The sequence below is a fragment of the Lichenostomus cassidix genome, chromosome 1Aa, assembly GCF_008360975.1.
Source record: "Lichenostomus cassidix isolate B80296 chromosome 1Aa, HeHo_3.0, whole genome shotgun sequence".
NCBI lineage: Eukaryota > Metazoa > Chordata > Aves > Passeriformes > Meliphagidae > Lichenostomus > Lichenostomus cassidix.
Genome location: NC_139480.1, coordinates 54,501,825 through 54,525,052, shown reverse-complemented (window position 1 = coordinate 54,525,052; position 23,228 = coordinate 54,501,825). Strand labels below are relative to the sequence as shown.

Sequence of the window (23,228 nt, the reverse complement as noted above, 5' to 3'; positions counted from 1 at the left end):
TGCCTTGAGGACTGCAATTTTAATAAAAATGGAGACTTGTAGGCGTTGGCAACATTGGTTTTCCATCTTCACTGGTATTTGGCATTATGGTAATATAGAAATAACAGCTAAGATGTGTAGATGAATGAGAATTCTCTTCTATGAAAGTACAGAAGTTCCACCAGTTGTTTCTCTCTTATATTGGAATGACACTTGAGGCCTTTGGAGCTTTGGAATGGAAATCAGGATCAGTTGTAGAATTCCTCAGTGAGTATGTGATAGGCCCTTGTCACTGAGGATCCAATCCTACTGTACCACACCATACTTATTGATAGTATAGGGTTTCCATCTGTAGCCATTTCAGTTCATCTAAACAGTAAAATATTCCCTGGACTGGGTAATGATGAAGGCACAAGAATAATCTAAACATAAATGTTAAGGGTGGCTTCACTAACAGTTTGGCTTATTCCTCCTGGGTGTTGGTTTCAGCTAAAAACCCAGACCAGACAAATCACATTTAGAGAAATACTTTAAAAAAAGAAAAAATAAAAAAGAATCAAAGCTGATTGATGACCAAAACTGATGCCTCTGTGGAAATTTTAACGCATGCAATCAGCACTTTCCTGTGAAAGATGTTTTGTGAAAGAACTTCTAGCAATTTTTGGCAATACCTCCATGTAAATCCAAGCCTACAGGTTCTATTAGTATAGTAGAAATCCCTTTGGATCCTTCAGCCCTTTACAGTCTTGTTGGAAATGCCATGAGTCAGCAATGGCTATTTAAGCCTTCATTCTGTCCTGAGCAACCGAGTGGAGAAGCTTCACATCCCTGTGCAGAATTTCTTTTATGTTACAGTGCTGCAGTGTTTTAAATTGTCCCTCAAAAGTACACGAATCTTATAACATTTGATGTTCTTTAAGGGTCAGCTATGTCAGTGTTGTATCCAACAGCACACAACCTGGAACACTCAGGCTTTCCTTGCTCTGTGGTTATCATCTCGTGTTTCCTCTGCCTGGTCACTGCCTAACTGGCTCACTGCAAAGGCATCTTCTTTTTCATCTTTTAGAGGAATTAATTTTGAAATACTGCCTGTGAAGTAATCTGGAGGGGGAGGTTGGAGTGGACCTACCCCAGCAGAAAGAGCATTGCCAGCAGGTCAGGGAGTTGATCTGCCCTTCTGCTCAGCCCTGGAGTGTTGTGTCCAGCTCTGGGCTCCTTGGGACAGACATGGAGCTCCTGGAGCAGGGCCAGCAGAGGCTGTGGAGAATATTTAGGGCCTGGAGCATCTCTTACAGGGAAAGGCTGAGGGAGCTGGGGCTGCTCAGCCTCCAGAGGAGCCCAGCTGAGAGCAGCCTCAGCCCTGGGTGTCCCTGTGCAGGGAGGGTCAGAGCAGGGCCCAGCAATGGCACCAGAGGAACGGGCAGGGACTGAGCTCAGGAGCTTCCACCTGGACAGGAGGCAGAACTTCTGTCCTGTGCAGCGACTGAGGCCTGAACAAAGACCAGAGAGGCTGTGGAGCCTCCTCCCTGAGGATATTCCAGACCCCTCTGGACACAATCCTGTGCTGTGTGCTCTGGCATGGCCCTGCTGGAGCAGAGCAGGGAGGTGGCACCAGCTGACCCACCATGGTCCCTCCAGCCCGAGCCATTCTGGGATTCTTTCTTTTCTCTGCTAGGCTGTTGAATGAAGGTGTAGCAGCTACTTATGTGTTGTGTGGGTTTTAAAGGCAGCACAGCACAGCCATCTGTGCACTCTGTGCCAACCCTTAACCCCTCAGTGTGTGCTGGGGCTGCTTGTGCATGTTCATGGCCTGGTTTACCAGGCCTGATCCCATTTGCTCAGGCAACTGAATTTTGGGAAGCAGCACTGGAGAAGGGTTTTCCATGATGCACTCATGGGCACAGATACTGAGGTTCTGCCTAAGCACATCTTTTCTGCCTTGCCCTAAGTGACTCAAAAATCTGAAAGGGTTTGGGCTCCAGAGAACGTCAGTATTACTGGAAGTCACTAGGACTTTTGTTCCCAAGCATTAAGGGTATGTTTGGACTGGGGTTCATTGCTTGTTTATGAGCTTCTTGACAATCCAGCCAAATTGTCTTGTGAAGCACTGCTTTATAATTCTGGTAAAATTTGGCCTTATAATGAGTTGAGTAATATTCTCACATCTAAGCCCCAGAAGATTTTTTTTTTTAAATGGAAAGACCTCTCTGCAGTTTAAGGGTCTTATCAGAAAAAGGCTTCTTCATCTCTTGAAGTCTAGGGGAGTGTAGTGTATCATGCATCAAAATGCAGCGGTCTGTGTTGTGTCTCCCACTAAACCCAAAATCGGTGTATTTTCTGCTGCAAATTAGTATGTTTTTGCTAAGGAAAGAAATGTACAGCATCCAGAAGAATGCTACAAACATCGGGGAAATGTCAGGAACAGCTGGGAGCCTGGCATTTGTTAGTGCCTTTGTGTTAAAGGCTGACTTTGGATAGGTACCTTATCTCCATTTGTCTGCATTTTCATGAGAGGGCTAATTCTAACCAGTTCCAAACTGCCTTTTATTGTTGAGAGTTTTCTTAGGATTGAGACTGGTATGCATTTACTTCTCTTGTAAAGAAGTTGGGCAGTTCTACCATGGACTGCCAGGTGCAATTTGGTGTATCTCCTCTGATTCCTGTTTATCTATCTCTATGAATTCCCAAAATTCTGCAATTCCAACTTTTCTTTCTTGCTGCCAACTCAAGACATTTTTTTTCTGGTAAACACTGTAAATTAATTTTTAAAAAAATGATTTCATTTTACCTTCCAGGAACAAAGTTTATTGAGTTACATATTTTATATGGGTGATGCAGTTTAAACAAGTAGAACAGACAATCTGAAAAACATTGAAAAGAAAAAAGAAAAATCATCAGCTTAAAAATGGCATCATCTCTGCTTACATAAAGCCAGCAGTCAGACCACTGGAGAGGCTGGGGGAGAAGGGGAGACACGGATGCTAGCACATTATTATTATTCTGCTGTTGCACACGGGTCTGAATCAGCTCTGGAAATGCATACATTGTTTCTTACAGAATGTCTCTGGCTCCTAACAACAGGATTGCAACGTGATGTCTCTGCTAAAAATGCGATGACTCACAAATGAGTCAACAGTGAAGGTGCTACAGGAGGCTAACTGCTGTGCTGTCTGCCACGGCTCCTGGCATGCAGGAGCAAGGCTGGCCATTAATTTACTCCATTTGCTTTTCATAAAGAATTTTTAAAATAATCTAACCTATGGAGTTCTGCTCACGTTACTGCTCTGTGAAAATGTTGCTTTTGTAAGAGCCGCCTAAACTGGGTTAACATATTGAGATACCACATTGCTCTGGATTTAACAGGCATTTTCAGAACTCTGGCTGCTATTAAATTTAATTTCTGCTGAAATCTGTAGTGCAGCTTAATGTATTCATTCAGGAGCAGAGCATTATCCTTGTCTGTCTCTATGCCACAAGAGGTGTCTTCACCCATTGGAATTGTAGATTGGGTTTCTAAAAGAAAAGGTATTTTAAGTCTGTCATGTTTTTGTATTGCTTTTTGCAGTTGAAATGAAGATCCTTCCATAAGCAAAACTCCATGTAAATCTCTTGAATTTTAGGTATGATGCCCAGTTGAGATGGATAAGGAAGGTTTGGAATAGGTCACAATTAGCAGCAAATTCTATTAAGAGCTGTGAAGAGGGTTATCTGCTGGGCTGCAAGTCTCAAGAAAGAGACAAATCCAATTGTACCTGATAATTTTGTCACTGATTCCAGCATGGGATTTGTCTCCCCTTACATTTGCCCTCCAAATGGCAAGCAATATGTCTGCATCGTTTTTTTGTCTTTAAGCTTCTTTTAAAATCATGATGCACTGTAAATCAGTGGTGGTAGCCCAGGAATGATGGACTTTGCTGTGGGCCTGGATCAATATTTCCACTCCTCACCAAAAGGGTGGTTTTTTTCACTAACTAGGACTCTTCTTTTTGAATGCTCAGCCCTTGCTTCCCTAGATGGGTCCCTCTTGGAAAAGTGCCACTGGCTGTATGGTGGGGATTTGCTCAGTTCCCTTTCCTGGGTGTGATTATTGGGCTTTGCTGCTGCAGAATAAGGTTAGGGGGGCTCACAGCCTTCTGTGCAGTGGACACTGAGGTTTTCTCAGGCTGAAGGAGATGACTCTGCTCTTTGTACCACCTGATACTTAGACTGGGTTGTTTGGAAGCTGTAGATCCAACTCCTGCCAGGTAGAAGTGGAGCTGAATCTGTGTTTCCTTTATTCTCATGAGTGATTTAACCAGTGCACAAGAGTGAAGTGATTCCACTGTCTTCACCTTGGATATGTGTTCTGATTTGACTTGTGACAGCCTGTTGCTAGTTTATTGTAGTTTTGGACAATCAAAACTATATATGTTTTCCTTCAGTGAATGTACTACTTGGTAACAACAGTTTTCTATACTCCTAGCCTGTAATTCACCTGGATTTTTGTTGTTGTTGTTTTTTGTTGAGTTTTTTTTTTGTTGTTTGTTTTTTTAAAAAAAGTCTTGGGAGTGTTTTTCTTGGCTGTCACTGACCACATCTCCAAAACTGGTCCATTTGCTTCCTCTTCACACTACTTTAAGTTGAATTTTCTTCTCTACATTTGAGTTCCTTTGCAGTTCTTTTCTTCCTTCCTCTTAATTGAATCCAGTTTTGCTGGCTGCATCTGCTCATATGCCAGTTTTTTACCTGAGCAAATGTCATCTTGTTTTCATCTGCTTAGGAATGCAGTGCTTCTCCTGAGCTATTGTCTAATCAATTTAAACTAGCCTAGTACTTTCACTTCTTTCCACATCCTCACATAGACTCATCTGCTGATTCAATAATGGCTGGGTTAAGTGCAGATTCTGATGGCTGCTTAAATTTAATTTATTGTGAGAAGCTTTCTGTGTGCAAGTGTCTGCGCGTTCTCTCTCTCCCACACACAGAGGCATGTGCACGTGCACTGAGACATAAACACAAGTCCATGTCTGTTCATATGTAATGGCAGCATGGCTGTCTCTCGTGTACCCCTTGTATGCAAAATGTTTTCAGAGCTGTCAGGTTGGGGGTCACTTCTTGTGACATGTTTTGGGTTTTTTTCCACCATTAGTGCTTAACTCCCATAATCCAGGTTGAGTTGTGAGATTCAGATTCTAAAATAATGTTATAAGGAGAGTTCTGAGGTTGGTGGTGGAGCTCAATCTGGAGCTGCAGGTCTGATTTTGCCCAGCTGAGCTTGGCATTGAGTTAGCAGTGTTGCAGGCACTATCTTGCCCTCTGTTGAAGTGGAATTTCTTTTGAGGCTAAAGCCCAGACCTTGCTGCTATGTCTGCCAGCTGCTAAACCTGGTTGGTGGGATTTAGGCCAATTCCATTGCTTGACTGGATCTGTACAACTGCTGGGAGCAGCAGGGAGTGGGTAGGGTCAGCCCCAAACCACTGGGCGAACATCTCCACAGAGCTAACCATTGGTGTGAACTACTGAAGCACAGGAGACCTGCTTTAGACTCTGCCCCCTGCCAGCTCACCCAGTTGATACACTGGTCATGGTGTTCTGTGGTGTGTAATATCCATTTGGCCGGTCTGGGTCAGGTGTTCTGCCCATATTCCCTCCCACCTTTTTGTCCAGCTGCTCACTGGAAAAATGAAAAGTCCTTGGTTTAGGATAAGCACTAGAAACAACCAAAGCATCCCTGTGTCATCAGCATTATTCTCCTACTACATCCAAAACACTGCCCTGTACCAGCTACTAGGAAAAAAATTAACTCTATCCCAGTTGAAACCAGGACATGTAGAAACCTGGATATGTGGACAGTGATCTATTGGAGATGGTGAGAAATTTTGTAATGAGTGAGTTTAAAAATCTCTGTAACAGCAAGTAGAATATGGTTTCATATTTTGGTCTGTATTTTACCCAGAGCCCCAGGATAAATAAAAACCCATAAAATGATGAAGTTTCCTGCCTTTTGGTATACCAGTCATTTCTGTTTGGAAATTAAAGTGAAATGGGTAGTTTCTGGGAAACCCTAACTAGATTTGAATGTAAGCTTTGGAAAATATCAAAAAGTTTGGATGCTGTTCTAAACTATCCTGTGTACTCACCCTTTTACAGACCTCTTGAATTTTAAACTGATTTTCCGGTTTTCTGTTTATTTATGAAATGTAGGAAGTAGTTTTTCATTTAATATTAGATTCTGACTCACACCTGTTAAGCTCTTAGAAGGATTCTTTTATTGTTTCTGTGCCTTTTCAGTTTGTGTCTCATCACAAGTATGTAAAACAAAATAGGTATGGAAATCACAAAAAACTATTCGCTATTTTCTCAATCCTCCCATACAACTTAAATTTTTTGTGCATTTTTCTTTAGTATTTTTTGGACATGAGATATGATAGGATGTGGGGACTGTCAGATGAGTTTACTCTTGTGCAAGTCACAGGAGATGGTTGCTCTTTATCTTAGCAAGCCTTCCTCTCAAACTCTAATGGCACTACTGTAATGACTAGAGGAGCCTAAGAAAAATTTCTTCCTGTGTTTTTTTCCTACTTTCTCCTTCCTTGATAGAAGTCATAGGATGGAAAGCAGGCATTTTTTTAAGCTTGAAAATGAAAAAATGGATGTTTTGGAAGGATGCAAAAAGTGACTCAAAATGAGTTGATAACTTGCTCTTTCTTCCATAATTTCACTCATCCTTGATTTTGTTGTTTAACCTCAATTGTCAATATGGATAATCAAAGCTTTGCCCTTGATTATCCCTTACAGTTTGGTTTTAATCAAGCTACTAATGCAAACCAGGTACAGCCTGGCCTTTTACATTGTACAGCTCTTCCTTAGTGCTGCACTGGTAATCATTATAACAGCATTTCAAGCTTCCAGGGCTGGATTTTTTCCTCCTCTTTTGGCTTTCCTTATTCCTCTTCTCCTCTCACCCTGTGATACATTTTGTGTACGTGAAGGACCTTGGGCTGCCAGTCTCTTAATTGGTCATCAGTCTTTTGTAAGATGTGCAGCTCGACATCCCTGAGGAGCAGCTTTTACTTAGGCCAGTAACTCTGTTGGTTGCTGTGTGGATGCAGGCACAGACTGTGAAGGACTCCTTCAGGCCAAGGAACCTGCTCAGGGAAGGTGGCACTTGCAGTCTGTAGACAAAGGTACTTAGGTAACTAAAGATGTGAGGATGGCTGCTTAGTGCTGCAGGGTCACCAAATTCCCATGGGCTTTCAGCAGGTGGTGGGAGGAAGATCCCACCTTCACTCATGTGCCTTGTTTGAGTAACTCTGTTCCTCAAAGGGAGCAACTTCTGCCCTTGCAGTGGGTAAAGTCAGACCTGTGTTGGATCCAGCCTCAAATGTGTTATCAGCCTGGGCTAAGATTTGTAATGCATTCCAGCCTGTCCCCCTTCCCATGACAAGCTGATCCTGATAGAGCAGATGTTCTGGCTCTTGCTGTGTGGAAAGTGTCAACAGGACAAGAGGAAATGGCCTCAAGCTGCTCCAGGGGAGGTTCAGGTTGGACAACAGGAATAATTCCTCCATGGAAAAGGCTGAGAGGCATTGAAATGGGCTGCCCAGGGAGGTGATGGAGTCACCATCCCTGGAAGTGTCCAAGAAGCAGTGGGACGTGGCTCTCAATGCTCAGGTTTAGGTGACAGGGTGGTGTTCAGTCAAAGGCTGGACTTGGTGATCTTGGAGGCCTTTTCCAACCTAAATGATTCTGTGATTCTCTGAAAGTCTGCTACTGTGAGTCTACCATATGAGAGGAAAAAGCCATCAAACTTACATAAAACAATGATGGATTTAGGCAAATTGCTTACTTTTTAAATCCCCTCCTCTTCTTAAAAATAAATCTAATTTTTATTAATTCTCTTCATTCAACTGTGGCCGTTTCCAGACCAGCACTGTGTAGTTGCATCTGCTGGGAGTGAGTTGTCTGCAACTACTGCAGGTTTTTTGAAGTTGCAGGTGTCAAATAAAGCTTATCCAGTGCTGCAGTCCCTCTGTAGCTCATGATCTGCTGTTGTTCTACTGACTGCCTGAGACCCCATGGGGCAAAGTGTATTCCTTGTGCTATTCCAAAGCCAGTCATGGTAGATTCTTGCTAGAAGGTTAAAAAAAAAAAAACAATAAAAAGAAATTCCAATTCAGGTGTGTTACTTGTCTGCAAGGTAATTGAAGAATTTCTAATGGGCCCTGATGCAAGCAAATAACCCTTGTGCTAATCAGCAGAGAGACGGCGACCTTCCTGCTTCAAAGAAGAAACGCCAGGCAGGGGAGAAGATTATGTATACTTTGGTCTCTGTGCCACATGGAAATGACATTGCATCTCTCTTTGAACTGGATGCCACCACTCTTCAGAGAGCTGATTGCCTGGTTCCAAGGTAAAATAAATTTAAAAAAAAAAAAGGGCAAAAAATAGTGCTGCATTGACTGGGTTTCTTCCTGGCATTATGCTGGTGAGTAAAGCAGAAAAAAAAAATCAAACATGAGCAAGTATTATCCTGTTAAAATTTGAGGAGTGTTCATGGATAAACAAGGGATGTATAAAACATGATACTGCTTCTGTGACTGGGTAAAATAATTATAAGGATAAAACAAGTGACACAGAGAGTCTGTGAAGAGAAAAATAATGGTCTAAATATTGCATAGATATATGTGAGGATAGAATTGAGCTCTGTGCACTGTTTGAAAAAAAAATGTACTTCTAATAGATTTAACTGAATTGTTCCCAACAAAATAATGCGTGTGGTGAACTGGGCTTCTGTTTCCCTGACAGATCATGATGCCACTGAACACATTCATTATTCAAATGTAGTCAGCAAGTGGCTTCTGGGTTTTAGTTGTCAATATTTGAAATTTCAGCTGTGTAGCATAGCTGAGATTGGCTAGATAAGTCACACAGTGTTGGTTGTGACTGAATGGGCTTGCAGACACTTGGGGCTGGTTGTTATGAGGGTGGATTTTAAAGCTGGGTACCCATAAATACTGATGTATGTGGCTTTGAAGTGTGTTTGCTATGCTAAGTTCTGCCAGATAATTTGCTTACTTGAATACTCAAAAGCCCATCAGCGTGAAAGGGAGAGCGTGAATGGAGACCACAGTGAATATATTTCAAAAGTAAAATTCAGAGTTAAAACTGTAATTGATTTCTCAGCTCTGCTTTTTGATAATACCACAGATTATCATATGGAAAGAATTTAGAAGGATGTCATGTCTGCTCTTTGTTCACTTGATTTTCAGTTGAGAACTGGTTCTGTAAATGCTTGCTCTGGAATAAGGGTTTGCAGATCATAATGATGAAGCTGTGAAACCACGGTCAGCTTTACTTTCTGGCTTTTGTGCTGTGACAGCTTAAAAGGGCTCGTTATTCTACAGAAAAAAATAAAAGAAATGGGTTTATTCATGAAATGTATTTCTATTCAGATGGGATTTTATAACATCTTGCTTTTAGTTTTATTTTTCTTTAAAGAATATTTTACTCCTAGGGCTTACATAAATACTTAAACCCAGCATTCTGCATAGTCCCAAGATGCTGGTGGTTCTTGTTGCAGCACTCTCTGGGTGAGAAAGAAGGAGTCATGGGAAAAGTGTCTTTTAGGTCCACCTCCCCTTTTTATTGCCAGTGGCTGGTGTGGCTCCTGCTCTGCAGTCTCATGCCATGGGCAGGTGTTGCAGGGCATCCCACCTTGCCCACTTGGGCTCATCCACTCCACTCTGGTGAGGTGAGATGAGGTGAGATCCATGTCACCTGCTGTTTGCTTTGCCCCCCTGTAGGAACTCCTACGTGCGGCTGAGGCACTTGTGCACCAACACTTGGGTCACCAGCACCAGCATTCCAATCGACACCGAGGAGGAGAGGCCTGTGATGTTAAAGGTAAACAAAACCCCCAACTCATGCCTGAAGCTGTCTCACTTCTACCACATGAGATGTGCATAATAAGTAGGATAAAGGTAAGAGGCTTGCTCACCCACATTAAACCAAAAACTGTTGCAGATTGGGACATGCCAAACCAAAGAGGACAAGGAAGCTTTTGCCATTGTGTCAGTTCCTCTGTCTGAGGTCAGAGACTTGGACTTCGCCAATGATGCCAACAAGGTTTTAGCATCAACTGTTAAAAAGCTGGAGAATGGGACAATAACCCAGAATGAAAGGAGGTTAGTGAGTTTTATCTTTTTCCCCTGCTAAATTGGTGTTTAGTTACTTGTGGTAACACAGTCATGGGTAGGTTGGTAATACCCACATGGCCACAGAGGCAACTGGGAGAGGACACTTCAGTGCTGAGAGTGCCAGCCTGGGGTTAAATTGTACCTCTGTCAGAGCATCCTTGCTGCACCTCAGCCTGATCTATGTATCTCCTATGTAAAAACAGCTCTTCCCCAGCTGACTGGCCACGTAAACAAAGGGGTAGTTCCCTGGGCAAAAGTCTTTGTCTGCATTTCTTTGATAATCCACTTCTGAGCTGTAATAGAGGGTGCACTCCATCTGAGTCTCATGGACAGGAAAGCAGTATGGCAGGGCTCTTGCCTTGTGTGGAGTTTACCACACTGCAAAAGCCTTGGAAGGAGGTCTCAGTGGGACTGAGAAGCGGCCTCAATAATCCTTGTGCTTTCTCATTTTTATTTCCCCCTGTTCTCTTTTTCTATTTTACATCCTTTTGGTTGTTACCCTTTGTATTCGTCCCCATTTTGTCTGCAGCACTATTAGAATGTCTGCTCTTCACACCCGCCCCTGAATCAAGGGATTTTGTTATACATTTGTTGTACATTGTAGCCAAATATATTCCACTGCCGGTGATATAGTTCACTATTTGTCTTCAGCTGTCTGTGGTTAAACTGAATATGAGACAGCATCTCTGGCAGTGTTAATTTATAACCTGTAATACATTATATACAGCTTTTTTTTCTAAAATCTTTGGTGATAAAACTGAATTTTTGCAGTCAGTTTCCGGTAACAATTAGGCCAGATGGTTTAATAGTAACAGGCAGACTTTTAATAGCCTGGGTGTTGGTACTCAGCCTTGAAAAGCTGGTGGGCCATTTCATGATTGAGTTGACCCAGAGAGGGATTCCACAGTGTCAAGGTGGGACATCCCTGCATGAACCTTGTGTCAGTATTGTCAGGTCTTGATGTTGACAGACTCACCCAGCAAACCTGTCAAACATTTCAGAGCTGTTTCAGAATGATGCCATTATTCATTTGTTCTTGTGAGTTCCTTTGGAAAAGAAACCCCAAACCATCTTTTTCTTGTCTTATCACCTTCCTGCTTAGACAAGTAGGAGTCCCAACAGTTTATTCCTGGTTGCTCCATTCTACAGCTGCCTTTTCTACTTTTTTTTATGGGGGGGCTGGGGTGTGACACACACCTTGCTTTTTCCACCAGTGGGCTGAGGCTTTTAAAGCTAAAGCTCACTCAGAGGGTTTAGCTGAGCAGCCCAGCCCACTTGTGGCTAATGGCAACTTAGTGTCTGGCTCCCAGAGATGACTGAAAATCTCTTGGGGATCTTCCTGCCTCTTTCATAGCTGGCAGATTTGTTAGTTATAGACTAGATACTGTCCAAATTCAGACGATGCTGAGTTTTGTATGTGAAAGCTTGCTAGTGTTTTTAAGGGATGTTCTTTGAAATCTGTGGACATCTGTGTTTCTCGCTGCATGCCTGGTGAGGTGTTAGTAACAAGGAGGCAATGGTTACTTTGTTTTCTTTTCTTTTTTGTATTTGTATTCTGTCTTTTTGCATTTTCTGAAGGCGTGAGAGAAGGAATTACTACGGCTTCTCTCGTTTTTAGCACCTGCTTCTGCCAAATCTTTTGTTTAGCAAAGAATGAAACAAATACAGTTTCTTGGGTCAGTATATACAGGAAAACAGTTATGTATGAATATATATATATATATATATATATATGAAAAAGTATATATATGAAACAGTTTCATGATTCAGTAGGGAAATTACCTAGTGGCAGATGTTTTTATTCCTCTAGTGAGTCCATCATCTTGTTTCATAGACCCATGATAAAGCATAAAAATCCTTGCTAGGCTGTGTAAGTTTCTTTTTACTGCTCCTGGGCCTTGAGGCCAGCTGGTATAGATTTTGGATCTCTGAATACTGTGTATCAATCCAGCAGCCTGTATTTTTCTCTTGTTTTCCCTCTGGTTGTTGTTTAATGCCTTGGTAAACAGCCCTGTGATTGATTTAAGCTTCTGCTGAACCAAGGCTTGGAATCCTTAAGTACATGCCAAACTTAACTGTGCAGTGATGGAAATTCCATTGTGCTAGGTAAAGTTTGGAATAAAAGTGATTTTTGTTTCTACTGAATCCTATCAAGTGTTGAGTGACTGTTAATAATAATGATTTGTCCATTCATTCTAGGTTTGTAACCAAGCTTCTAGAAGATCTCATTTTCTTTGTTGCTGATGTGCCCAATAATGGGCAAGAAGTCTTGGATGTGATTGTTACCAAGCCAAACCGGGAACGACAAAAATTGATGAGGGAACAAAATATATTGGCTCAGGTATGTCCTCCTGTGTTAATAATTGTATTTGCAAACAGATTGTAGTAGAGTGACATGAGAAAATTTTATTTTTGGATAGCTTGGCTTATGCCAGGTTGGGTTTGTGCCTGGTGGGATCAGGTAGAAATGACACTACTTGGTCAAGGCTCATCTCTTGGTCCCTGAATCAGAGTGAAGCACAAGGGGTTGTGTCTGATGCCTTTCAATTTCATGTGGTTCTGATGACATAAGAAGACTAGATTTGAGAGCAAATTCTTCACAAAATTTGAGCATGGAGCATGGTCCCAATTCTGCAAGTGTTCCCCATACAGGAAAAATTCTAGTGCCTTTATGAAACTCGGAATTTGTTTGTATGAGGGCAAGCTTGCAAGTAAATAAAAATAATATTCTTTCTAAGTATTCTACTGGAACCAACTTAAGAAAGGGGAAAAGGATGAAATTGTCAACCAGTGTTGTTCTCCTTCTTCATCCCTAAATTATCCAAAGTTAAGACACTTAACTAAAACTGTTTGAAGCTGGGGATAGCACTAAAGAGAAAGCAATGTCAATGAAGTTGGTGGGAAATGTAAAGCTAACCCCAAATGCATAAAGCTGTGATATCTCAGGTTGTGCCCCCACTTGTGTTTAATCAAGGCTGTTGTGCTGATCCTTTGGGAACTTTTCCATTGACTGCTGTAAGTTCAGCAGAAATCTGGGTCTGGTTTTCACTCTCAGTGATTTGGATTTTGAACAGATATTCGGCATCCTCAAAGCTCCTTTTAAGGACAAAGGGGAAGGATCGATGCTGAGACTTGAAGACCTGGGTGACCAGAGATATGCTCCCTACAAATACATGTTAAGATTATGTTACAGAGTTCTAAGACACTCACAACAGGACTATAGGAAGAACCAGGTCAGTGATATTGAGGATAATTTTCCTCCTGATTTCTGTAATGATATATCCTGGGTTTGACATGGCTCTCTGCGCCTACAAGTGGGATTCTGTTGTAATGGTGAAAGGCATTTTTTTTGATGGTGCTTAGTAGTGTATGAATTGAAAGTCCAGTAATGAATATCACAGGTTCACTTTGTACTTTTGCAGGCTCAGACTGAGACTGGGGTTCACTGCTTCATTCATGAGCTTTCTGTTATTAAAAATACGTTCTTGGAGCCTGGATTTAAATTGGGAAATCTGCAAAGCTGTCTGTTTCTCTTGCTTAAATATTTGTAGAGGGATGGCAGTGAGTCAGAGCAGAGGTTGTTATGTCAGGTAGGCTGATTTCCCACTGCTGGAGACTTCCTGTGAGCAAGAGGTATTTCAGAAAAATGACTAAAAGGACTGGAGATAAAAGCCTGAACTGCTGTGGGGCTTCCTTGTTTTCTTTCCAATATTTTACAGAAATATTTCTGTCCTGAAGGGAGAGAAACAGAGGAGGGAAGACTCAGGAAAAAAGCTTTTTAAACATTCTAAAACCTTTCAGTGTTTCCCTTTTTTTTTTTTTTTTCTTAAGAAAAAAGGGTTGCCATTTCTTGAATTTTGTGTATATTTTCATGGGTTCATTCCTTTGGTTTATGAAAGAATAAGAAGACTTAGTCATCCCTAACATAGAATCTGCTTCTCAGGGTACATATTTTAGGTATTCAAAAGTTCTTTTGTTCAGGCCAGTTAAAAGGGGGAAGTTTTGAGGGTTCTTTTGATTGCTAACTGAGCTGGATGCCTCTGGTTCTAATTGAAGAAACATTACTGCTTAGCAGGTCATCATGGGAATTTTTCCTTCTTTCAGGAATATATTGCTAAGAACTTCTGCGTCATGCAGTCCCAGATTGGCTATGATATTCTGGCAGAAGACACCATCACAGCTTTGTTGCACAACAACAGAAAACTGCTAGAGAAACACATCACGGCTAAAGAAATAGAGACATTTGTGAATTTACTCAGGAGAAATCGAGAGCCAAGGTTTGAAGTGGTCCACATAGCATTTTTGCAGTAGCTGTGAATTGCATCCTATTCATTGCTTTGATGTCTCTTTCTCCCTGTTTTGACCAGCAGGCAAAACCCCACATGTGCAGAAAATATTACAACTACCTGTAATTCTTGGAATTTGACCATATCCACAGTTTAAAATTAGAGTTTACTGAAAAGAGGGTTTATAATTTACAGGACAACTTTGAAAATTTGGTCTTAGTTCAGACTGGGACAAAGAGAAATGAACAGAAAGTTTAATTTCTCCCAGCTCTGCAGCTCCTCTGTGAAACTGCCTCTTGTGTTGGTTCCCCTACTAATAACCTTGGTGTAAATCACACACATATCAGTTTTTCTAAGATTTTATTAATATCAGTTTTGCGAGTCTTGTAGATTTTTGCAGCACTGTTTGTGTGAGTGACAATTGTGGCATTCTGCTCTAAAACACATGAGTTACAAAATTAAAAACCTTCCTGAGTTTTGGCTCCAGCTAGGTGGCTTCCCCAGAATTCTGTGTAGTTATGTGCTGCTTACTTAATTTTATCTTTGTGATTACTGTGCACAAGTAATTACAAGTTGTAATTACAAGTTGCCACAAAGCTCCATTTCAGTCATGGGTGAATTTTTTTCCTAAATGTACCCTAAAAATGCTGTCTGTACTCACCCCCTACAGTTCCCAGGCTTTAGTGGGGACTGTAGTCTGTGCTAATTCAGAAATGATTTTTTGATTCCCTCTGGTAAGGTGATCATCTACAGAGGTTCAAACTATTGGATCCATCCGGAATGGCTGATAGCAGATGGTCAGAGTTTGTACCCAGATTTCTAAGGAGATGGAATATATGGTGTCTGTGTGTGTGTGTGTCTTCCTGCTCATATCTGCTCTCCCACCAGCTCTTTAGCACCTTGCTCAGTTTTAGCTGCATTTGCTAGAGGAGTGGTGGGCTCAGAGAAACTTAATTCCTATGAATGTCATGGAAAGAGGAAACTATATAGGGGGTGAGGCCTTCTTTATATTCCAGTGTGTCAAAGGCTGCAATATGGATTACTGTTACTGCACACACAGGAATCCCTGAAAAGAGACAAACCCAGGTACCTAATGAATGTCCCAGCTGTGAGGAAAGCCTCAGCCTGAACATTGTTAAACACCAGAAGACCTGAATTTGAGAGGCAAATTCATAGGAAACTGATTTCCCTGCAAAGCTGTGTTCTTTCTGCTTTACATGGAATGACCTCTTTGAATGCAGAGCCCTGGCTGCAGGTCCTGACAGATCTTCACTCTTGTCTGCTAGCCCAGAGTCCCTGGTGGTGTTCAAGGCCAGGCTGGATAGGGCTTGGAGTAACCTGATCTAGTGGAAGGTGTTGTGAATAGCAAGAGTTTGAACTGGCAAAGATCATATGTTGATATCATATGGTATAGAGTCCCTCTAGTCTATCCATCCTCTACTGCTGGGGGCTACAGATTTCTGCTGCAGTTTCCCAACAGTAGATTAAATCTCATGTTCTGTTGCATCTGTGGGTTTTTTTGGCTGCAGATTCTTGGATTATCTGTCAGACCTGTGTGTATCTAACACCACAGCAATACCAGTAACTCAGGAACTCATCTGCAAGTTTATGCTGAGCCCAGGGAATGCTGACATTCTCATCCAGACCAAGTGAGTATCTGTAGTCAGAACATGCCACCTTTTTGTTGTCTGCTCTCTTAAATTGGTAGCAGTTTGCTCGTGGCTCCACCTTGAATGGTTTGTGTTTGCAGGCTGGTTTCAACCCAAATGGACAATCCCTTGGAATGCCCAGTCATCTCAGATGACATTGATGAAGAGGAAGTGTGGCTTTACTGGATTGACAGTAACAAGGAGCCTCATGGCAAAGCCATCAGGCATCTGGCTCAGGAGGCAAAGGAGGGCACAAAGGCTGATTTAGAAGTTCTTACCTACTACAGGTAAAACTGCTTATCCAAATGGAAAAAAATGTAAACTCTCTGAAAACCCCAATGCTGTTCTTATCGTTTGCCAGTATCAAAAAAGGAAACTAGGTCATGCCAGAAACTGAGATTAAAAGTTCATTTCAAGTTTTTCTTGTGGGAGTCATCACAGTCTCTGCTCTCTATTCCAGGCAAATCTTGAGTTTCGTCTGCTCATCATATCTCTTTGTGTCTCATTTTTATTTTGCCTCTTACCTTTTATTTATTGGGCTTTAATTTTAGGTTGTTCTGCACACTCTGAGGACCAGAGCTTCCTGAGTGTCTTGAGGATTAGAGAGGAAATGGGATAATGGAATAGTGTTTTCTACTAATTCATAACAAATAGGTTGTAATGTCAAGTTAATCCCTTGCTTAAGAAAGTCACTCTTGTTATTTTTTAGGATTTATATCAGAAAGGCTCACAACAGGCTTGTAACATGAGATTCTGAGGTATGTTCTTTCATTTCCAACCGATTGCCTTGAATACCATGGTATTACCTTTTTTTTAAGGTACCAGCTGAACCTCTTTGCAAGAATGTGCCTGGACCGCCAGTATCTCGCCATCAACCAGATTTCTGCCCAGCTGTCAGTAGACTTGATCCTCAGGTGTATGTCTGATGAAAGCCTCCCCTATGACCTCCGGGCCTCCTTTTGTCGTCTGATGCTGCACATGCATGTGGACAGAGATCCTCAGGAGTCTGTGGTGCCTGTCAAATATGCCAGATTGTGGACTGAAATTCCTACCAAGATCACAATTCATGAGTGAGTTGAAAGTGTTTCAAACTAAAGTACAAAAGCTCTTTGTAGGGTTAGTCTCTGAACAAAATGTTTGTAAGATGTCCAGTGTCAACCAAATGTGGGTGAAAAGGTATTTTTTGCAGAGCACAGAACTATTAATTATTGTTACTCTTGGAGTCTTCCATGGGTAGCTTTCAATCATTCAGTATTTAAATTTCATTTTTCACTATGTTCTTTTATGGTACAAGCTGTGGAAAATGGAATGGCTTTTCCTCAGACCAGCTGCACTTGAAGTAATCTAGTGTCTAACAGGACAGGTTTGCTAGGCTGGAACTTGGTTTTGTACCTAAAGCTCAACGGAAAGCCACAGTTGGAAACCCAGAATTAAGACACATCTGCTGGCCAGAACCACTTCACAGAGCCTTTGGCCTTCACTTAGTAAAGTACTTAAGCATGTGTTAAATTTAATTTTATAGAAAAGACCATTGATTTCAGTGGAAATCCTCTCTGACTCTGCTGATTTGATGGAGCAGCAGCACTGGGATACCCCCAGCCAGGGAATATCTGGCTGGAGAGAAAGAGCAAGAAGCACAGCAGTGCAGCAGGCAGTGTTGTTTCTGTTAGTGACCTTATTGAATTGCCACAGCAAGATTTAAGGGTCCTATCTGCCAGAAGAGTGGTATTTTCCTGTCTATATTCTTACCATTCACTTCAATCCTTCCTGATACTGTTGGAGGGAAAGTTTGTGCATCCACTTTCCATATCTACAAAGAGCTGAACTGAGTAATTTCAGAGGATTGTGATTGGTTTGTTTTTTCTTCAGTGACAGCTGATCCTGATATAAGAGGTGTTTAATTTTCCCTCTGTCTGTGCCTTGCATTGTAGGTATGATTCTTTCACGGACTCTTCGAGGAATGAAATGAAGACAAAGTTTGCACTAACAATGGAATTTGTAGAAGAGTACTTGAAAGAAGTTGTGAACCAACCCTTTCCATTTGGAGACAAAGAGAAAAATAAACTTACATTTGAGGTACTTCTCAGCTATCTGCATCCTACTTACAGTATTCCTCATTTCAGATAAGTTGACATAGGTTCTTTCAAAATTAAGCTAGCTGCAGAATAAATGTTGGTGTAAAATAGCCTAAAGAAGCAAGCACCTGTTCCTAATTCCAGTGGTTTTGGTGATGACTGTTACCACAGAAAATAATATTCCTGTCTGCTGTATTTTGCCAACCTTTCCTTCCATCTCATGAGCTGGTTGCATTTCATTGGAGGGAGAAGGGGTTTTTGGGGGGTAGAATGGCCATATTCCTGTTCTTTCTACATCAGTGAAATACCTTGTGATGATTCTTCAATATAATTAAGTGCTATTTTCTGTGGGGGATATTACACTGAATGAAACACTCTGAACAGTCTAATCCTGTGGTTTAAACATTGCTTGAAATTCCTGATAGAAACTTTAGGTAGACCTAGATTTTCTAGATTCAAATAGCATAGAATAAATGGGAAATGCTTACAGCTTTTACAATTCTTCCTCTAGCCTATTCCCCTTTGTCGCTTTTGCCTCTGGTCGCCTGAAATCACCTCTGTGCAAATTTATCACAGCCATCTTACTCTTCTGAATTCCATCCTCCCCAAAGCTGCTCCTTTAAATAATTTGCCAGAGTCTTTCTTCTTGATCTCTTACATATTTTCACAGATGCAATTGTATCCTCTCAAGCCTTCCTAAATATCACCTTGGTTTTGCTGTCTGCTGTAACCTGACTGACCAATTGCTTTGTCTAAAACATTTGACAAACATTTAATGTCGCTGGGCTTAGTCCAAAAATCAGCAGGAAGACTTGTGCTAACTTGAATGCACTCAAGGTCTGAATCTCTGTGGAAGCTGCGGTGTGAAATGCAACCAAAGACCTCAAAGGTTGTCAGTACTTCCTTCATTGTTAATTTCTTTTTCTCATAGGTGGTACATCTGGCTCGAAACCTCATATACTTTGGGTTTTATAGTTTTAGTGAGCTTCTCAGACTGACCCGGACGCTGCTGGCAATTCTAGATATTGTTCAAGTTCCCATATCGTCATACTTCGAGAGGTTGAGCAAGTTTCAGGATGGAGGTGAGATAAGCAGCAAAGACTGTTATTCCAGTGGATAATTAGCTTTTTAGGTTGGAAATAATTTATGGAACATCTCATTACTCTTTCAAGGTTCTGTACTGACACATTAACCCACCTGCAGGAATGCATTGCAGGGTATATCAGCTGAAAAGGAACCTTTTTTGAACAGCGCTGCATCCTTCATGACTTGTGGGTACTGCATTCATGTTGCTGCTCCTTTGCTTATTTGGAACTCTCAGATTTGGTTCTAAGCCTCAGTACCCGTTGCACTGGACATCCCAAGGAAGTTCAAACACCATTTGCCTGGGCTTGTGGTGGCTCACCTGTGGCACATGTTAGTCTTCTCAGCACTTCACTGAAAGGGAGAATGAGATGGTGCTGCTCCCACAACACCACATGGAAGTCCAGAGGAGGCCATCTTCTGCCTATTTGTCAGTTTAGAATGTTCTTTTTTGAACCCTGACCACAGTGGTCTCTGACAACCCCAGGACCACTCTGCATGTGCCACTGCCTCTTCTACCATGGTTTAAAACTGGGTTGAAGAATGAGCATGCCAGGAAGGTGCTGGAACTTAGCAGTTTAGTTTTCCTGTGTGAGTGGAAAGGAGGTGTGACAGTTGTGTGGGCTGAGAGTCCAGGAGGCTGACTGATGGCAAATTCTGTTTTAATATGTAGCTGGTGTTGCCAGCCAGCTGGCTCACAGCACCAAAATGGATGAGCTGTCTTGTTTGAAACAATTATTTTGTGTTTTCTCTGGGAGGCCTTTTCCCAGCCTTGAGTTTTTCTAATCATCATTTTGCTCAGTCACTCCCACAAATGCCCTGCAGGAGTGTGCTGTCCTTCACAACTTTTTTCTTCTTTGAGGTTCACACACTCTGGAGAGGTGTAGACTGTCATTGTCATCTCTGAACCAAGAAGTCATATGCTTGGTTCCCTTGATCTTCCCTCCATCACTGCCACCAGACTTTACTGAAACCCTCTGGAAGTCTTTCCTGCAATGCAGTGCACACTAAGTTGTGCTGGAGCTGGCTGCAGTCCCTCCTCAGCACTAGAGAATAGACTGTATGCCCAGATACTTGGAATTATGTTCTCCTTTTTTTGTCCCTGAAAGACTGCATTGCAGACTCTCTTCTTAAATGGCTCTGGACACAGTGTGACTCCAGACACAATCTTGGCATATTGGCAACATGGAACATGCAGATGTGGTTCTTCTGCTTCGTTCTCACTCTGCCCAAGCCTTTAATCCTGATTATACATCTCAGTGTTTTTACTCACATTCATTACCCATAAAATCATATTTCGTCCTTAATTCCCTTTTATTTCTGTTGAAGGGTTTCCTTTCAAGCTATATAAGAAAGGAAGGAACCACCCATTAAGTGCAAACACTCCTCCTCTCAGTTATGTGAATTTCCTTAGCAATTCCATGCAAATCAATGAATTTGCTTTGAAATAAACGAGTGTGAAGGAATGCTGTAAATGGCACCACCGTACAAGTGGAAGCTCAGTAGCCTTTTTAGTAATGCTCAGCCATGTACTGGAGCCTTGTTGCAAACTTTCGGTCAGAAACCTGGTTTTGTCTCATGTCCTTTCAGCAAAAAAGCTCAGAACAAAGGTGTGGGGTTTTTTTATTAGCTTCAGCCTTTGTACAGATGATGTAAATTTTTTTCCTGTAGTTGTCTCCATGACTGTTTACCTTTTAAACACTGACCAGTTCAGGTCACGATGTGACAATCCGTGGATGGTCTTTTGGTAATTATCAGTGGGTTGGTTTGGTTTGTTTGGTTGGGTTTTTTTCCACTTTACCTACTAGCTCTATGTCTAGAAAGCCCAATGCTTTGGAGGGCTTTTTTTTCCTGGCTCAGTCTGTTGTCAGTCATGTCTGCAATCTTACAGGAGGCTGGAGATACTGGCTGTGCTGTCTAGACTTAAAAATAGACATTGAAACATTGTTGTGGTGAGACAAGGTGTTTTTATGTAGAAATAACTGTAAGACTTGCTGGAGAGGCCTTCCACAGTCTTTGTAAAACAAAAGGATGTCTTTGGATGTTCAGATCTTGTCTTCATCCTCCCTCTTCTTTTCTGACTGACAAGCTATAAACCACATAGACTGTGCATTTGCTCTGCAGTTGAGACAGAATGATCCTGAATATTTAACTATTGTGTCCAAGCATCTTGCCTTTTCTGCTTTCCCTGGAGGTGCAAAGTTACCTAGCTATGGGCTCTGAAGATGCATGTGTTACAAGGATGAAGTTCAAGCAATTTAATAACTCAGATTCACTATTTTTGAGCACCCAGCTTCCTGTTCAAAGAACATATTTTGTGTCAGAAAATCATATTACTCAAGCAAAACCAGGGAGCATGTTCCATTAAGGAGAACCACACAAGAATCAATCAGTATCACTTTAGTTGCACATTGCACCACTGAGGGTTGGTGCAGGGCTGGAACTTCGGGGCCTCTGCATGTGTTGGGCTGTAGATGACACAAGGGATGAATCCAAAAGTACAGGTGTTACCTAGGTCCTGTGGAGTCTGGATCCATCTTGTCCAAGATCCACTAAGGGATCCTGAAGAATGAAAAGGCAAGCGTAAGAATTGGTCTTGGGAATTTTAGCTAGATCTCCCCTCAGTCTGAAAGTAAGGACTGTTCACCATGCAAAGCTGTAGGTAGACACTGCTTTTCAATTTTATAGTAATTATAAGACTGTACACCAAAGGTTTCCCTTCCCTTTTTACACAGATATCCTCTCTTATAAAGTTCTGTTGTTCAGAACGTGTCAGTTGTTTTCTTAGTTACCTATCCTGGCTTTTTATTGTCTCTTTTAATTTACAATACTGGTCTCTTAGGCTATTAAATAGGATTAAAGTAGAAATTATCTCAGTCTGGTTTTTTTTAGCTCTTGGAAAATGTGATGACATTTTCTAAAATCAGAATGGTCTGTTGATTTTTTCCCCAAGTGTTTTCTTACTCATAACTTCCATAAAATACAGACAGATGGATTGTTCCTAGCCCTCTTTCAGGATGGTAGGAGCCCTCCCTCCAGTCAGGTAGGAGTGAGGGTGAGTTCTTGCCTTTAGAGGAGGTCAGATTCCCCTCTCCCATCCTCTCCAGACTGCAGCATCCTCTCTGGCAGGTCCAATACTTATAACAGTCATACCAAACCTTTGCAGAATATTGCAGGTAGGTGTCCCTCCAACACATGATTACTCCAGGGATGTGCAGGTTTACACAGCTTCTTTTTTAAGAAAAAATACCTTCCTTGAGTTGCAAAAATCATTACATTGATGTTCTTTAAACAAACAAACAAACAAACAGGTAAGACTGTTTCTGTTGTGATTTTGTGTATATATTGTGAATGTATGGAAGTAAATTATTAATTTTGGAATTTATAAAAGTTGCGAGGTTTTGTTTGGGTTTTTATATTTGTTTGTTGGTTGGGTGTTTTTTAAAGCTTCCAGTCAGGGATCACAAATGTCTAGGCATAAGCTTTAATTAAGTAAGAGTATGTATTTCATTCCTTGAGCTTAGAGCTTTGAAGTGTAGCTCTAAACTCCAGTTTTGACAGACACTGAAAGCCAGTCATGATGCCTAGGACTGACAGTTTATTGGTATAAACAAATATGTTTAAATTTTATCAAGCATTAGGGGCGTGATCCTGTAAGTCATCTGTAGGAAAAGTGCTACTGAATACCAGCTTAGCTTCTGTATATTTTAATCTTCATCACTATCTAAGTGTAAATTTGCATAGATGGATAGTAAATGTATATTTAACAACAAGATTTTGTCAATAGTATGCCTATTCAGAAATGCAGTAATCTTCATGTTCTAGGAGAAATTACTTGAAAAGAAGTTTGGCCAAGTGGAAAAGTCTTGTAATTTCTATTCTGCAGTTGTGGTAGATAGAACATCTCTGTAGAAGTTTATAGTTTTGGTCAGGATCTATGTGTTTTACATGATAGGTCTTGCATTTTAGTTTTGTTAA

The 23,228-nt window shown here is 41.4% G+C and overlaps 1 protein-coding gene across 2 annotated transcripts in view; it reads left to right on the top strand.

The window, feature by feature from the left end:
- ITPR2 (inositol 1,4,5-trisphosphate receptor type 2) overlaps nt 1-23,228 on the top strand; it is a 242,393-nt gene that overhangs the window by 58,137 nt on the left and 161,028 nt on the right. For both annotated transcript variants that reach the window (XM_085049080.1, XM_085049079.1), the window contains 11 exons: nt 8,217-8,371; nt 9,765-9,864; nt 9,985-10,145; nt 12,357-12,498; nt 13,232-13,390; nt 14,262-14,434; nt 15,973-16,092; nt 16,194-16,379; nt 16,911-17,162; nt 18,024-18,168; nt 19,099-19,249. In XM_085049080.1, the coding sequence (XP_084905206.1) occupies nt 8,217-8,371; nt 9,765-9,864; nt 9,985-10,145; nt 12,357-12,498; nt 13,232-13,390; nt 14,262-14,434; nt 15,973-16,092; nt 16,194-16,379; nt 16,911-17,162; nt 18,024-18,168; nt 19,099-19,249 (1,744 nt within the window). The remainder of the gene's footprint in view (nt 1-8,216; nt 8,372-9,764; nt 9,865-9,984; nt 10,146-12,356; nt 12,499-13,231; nt 13,391-14,261; nt 14,435-15,972; nt 16,093-16,193; nt 16,380-16,910; nt 17,163-18,023; nt 18,169-19,098; nt 19,250-23,228) is intronic.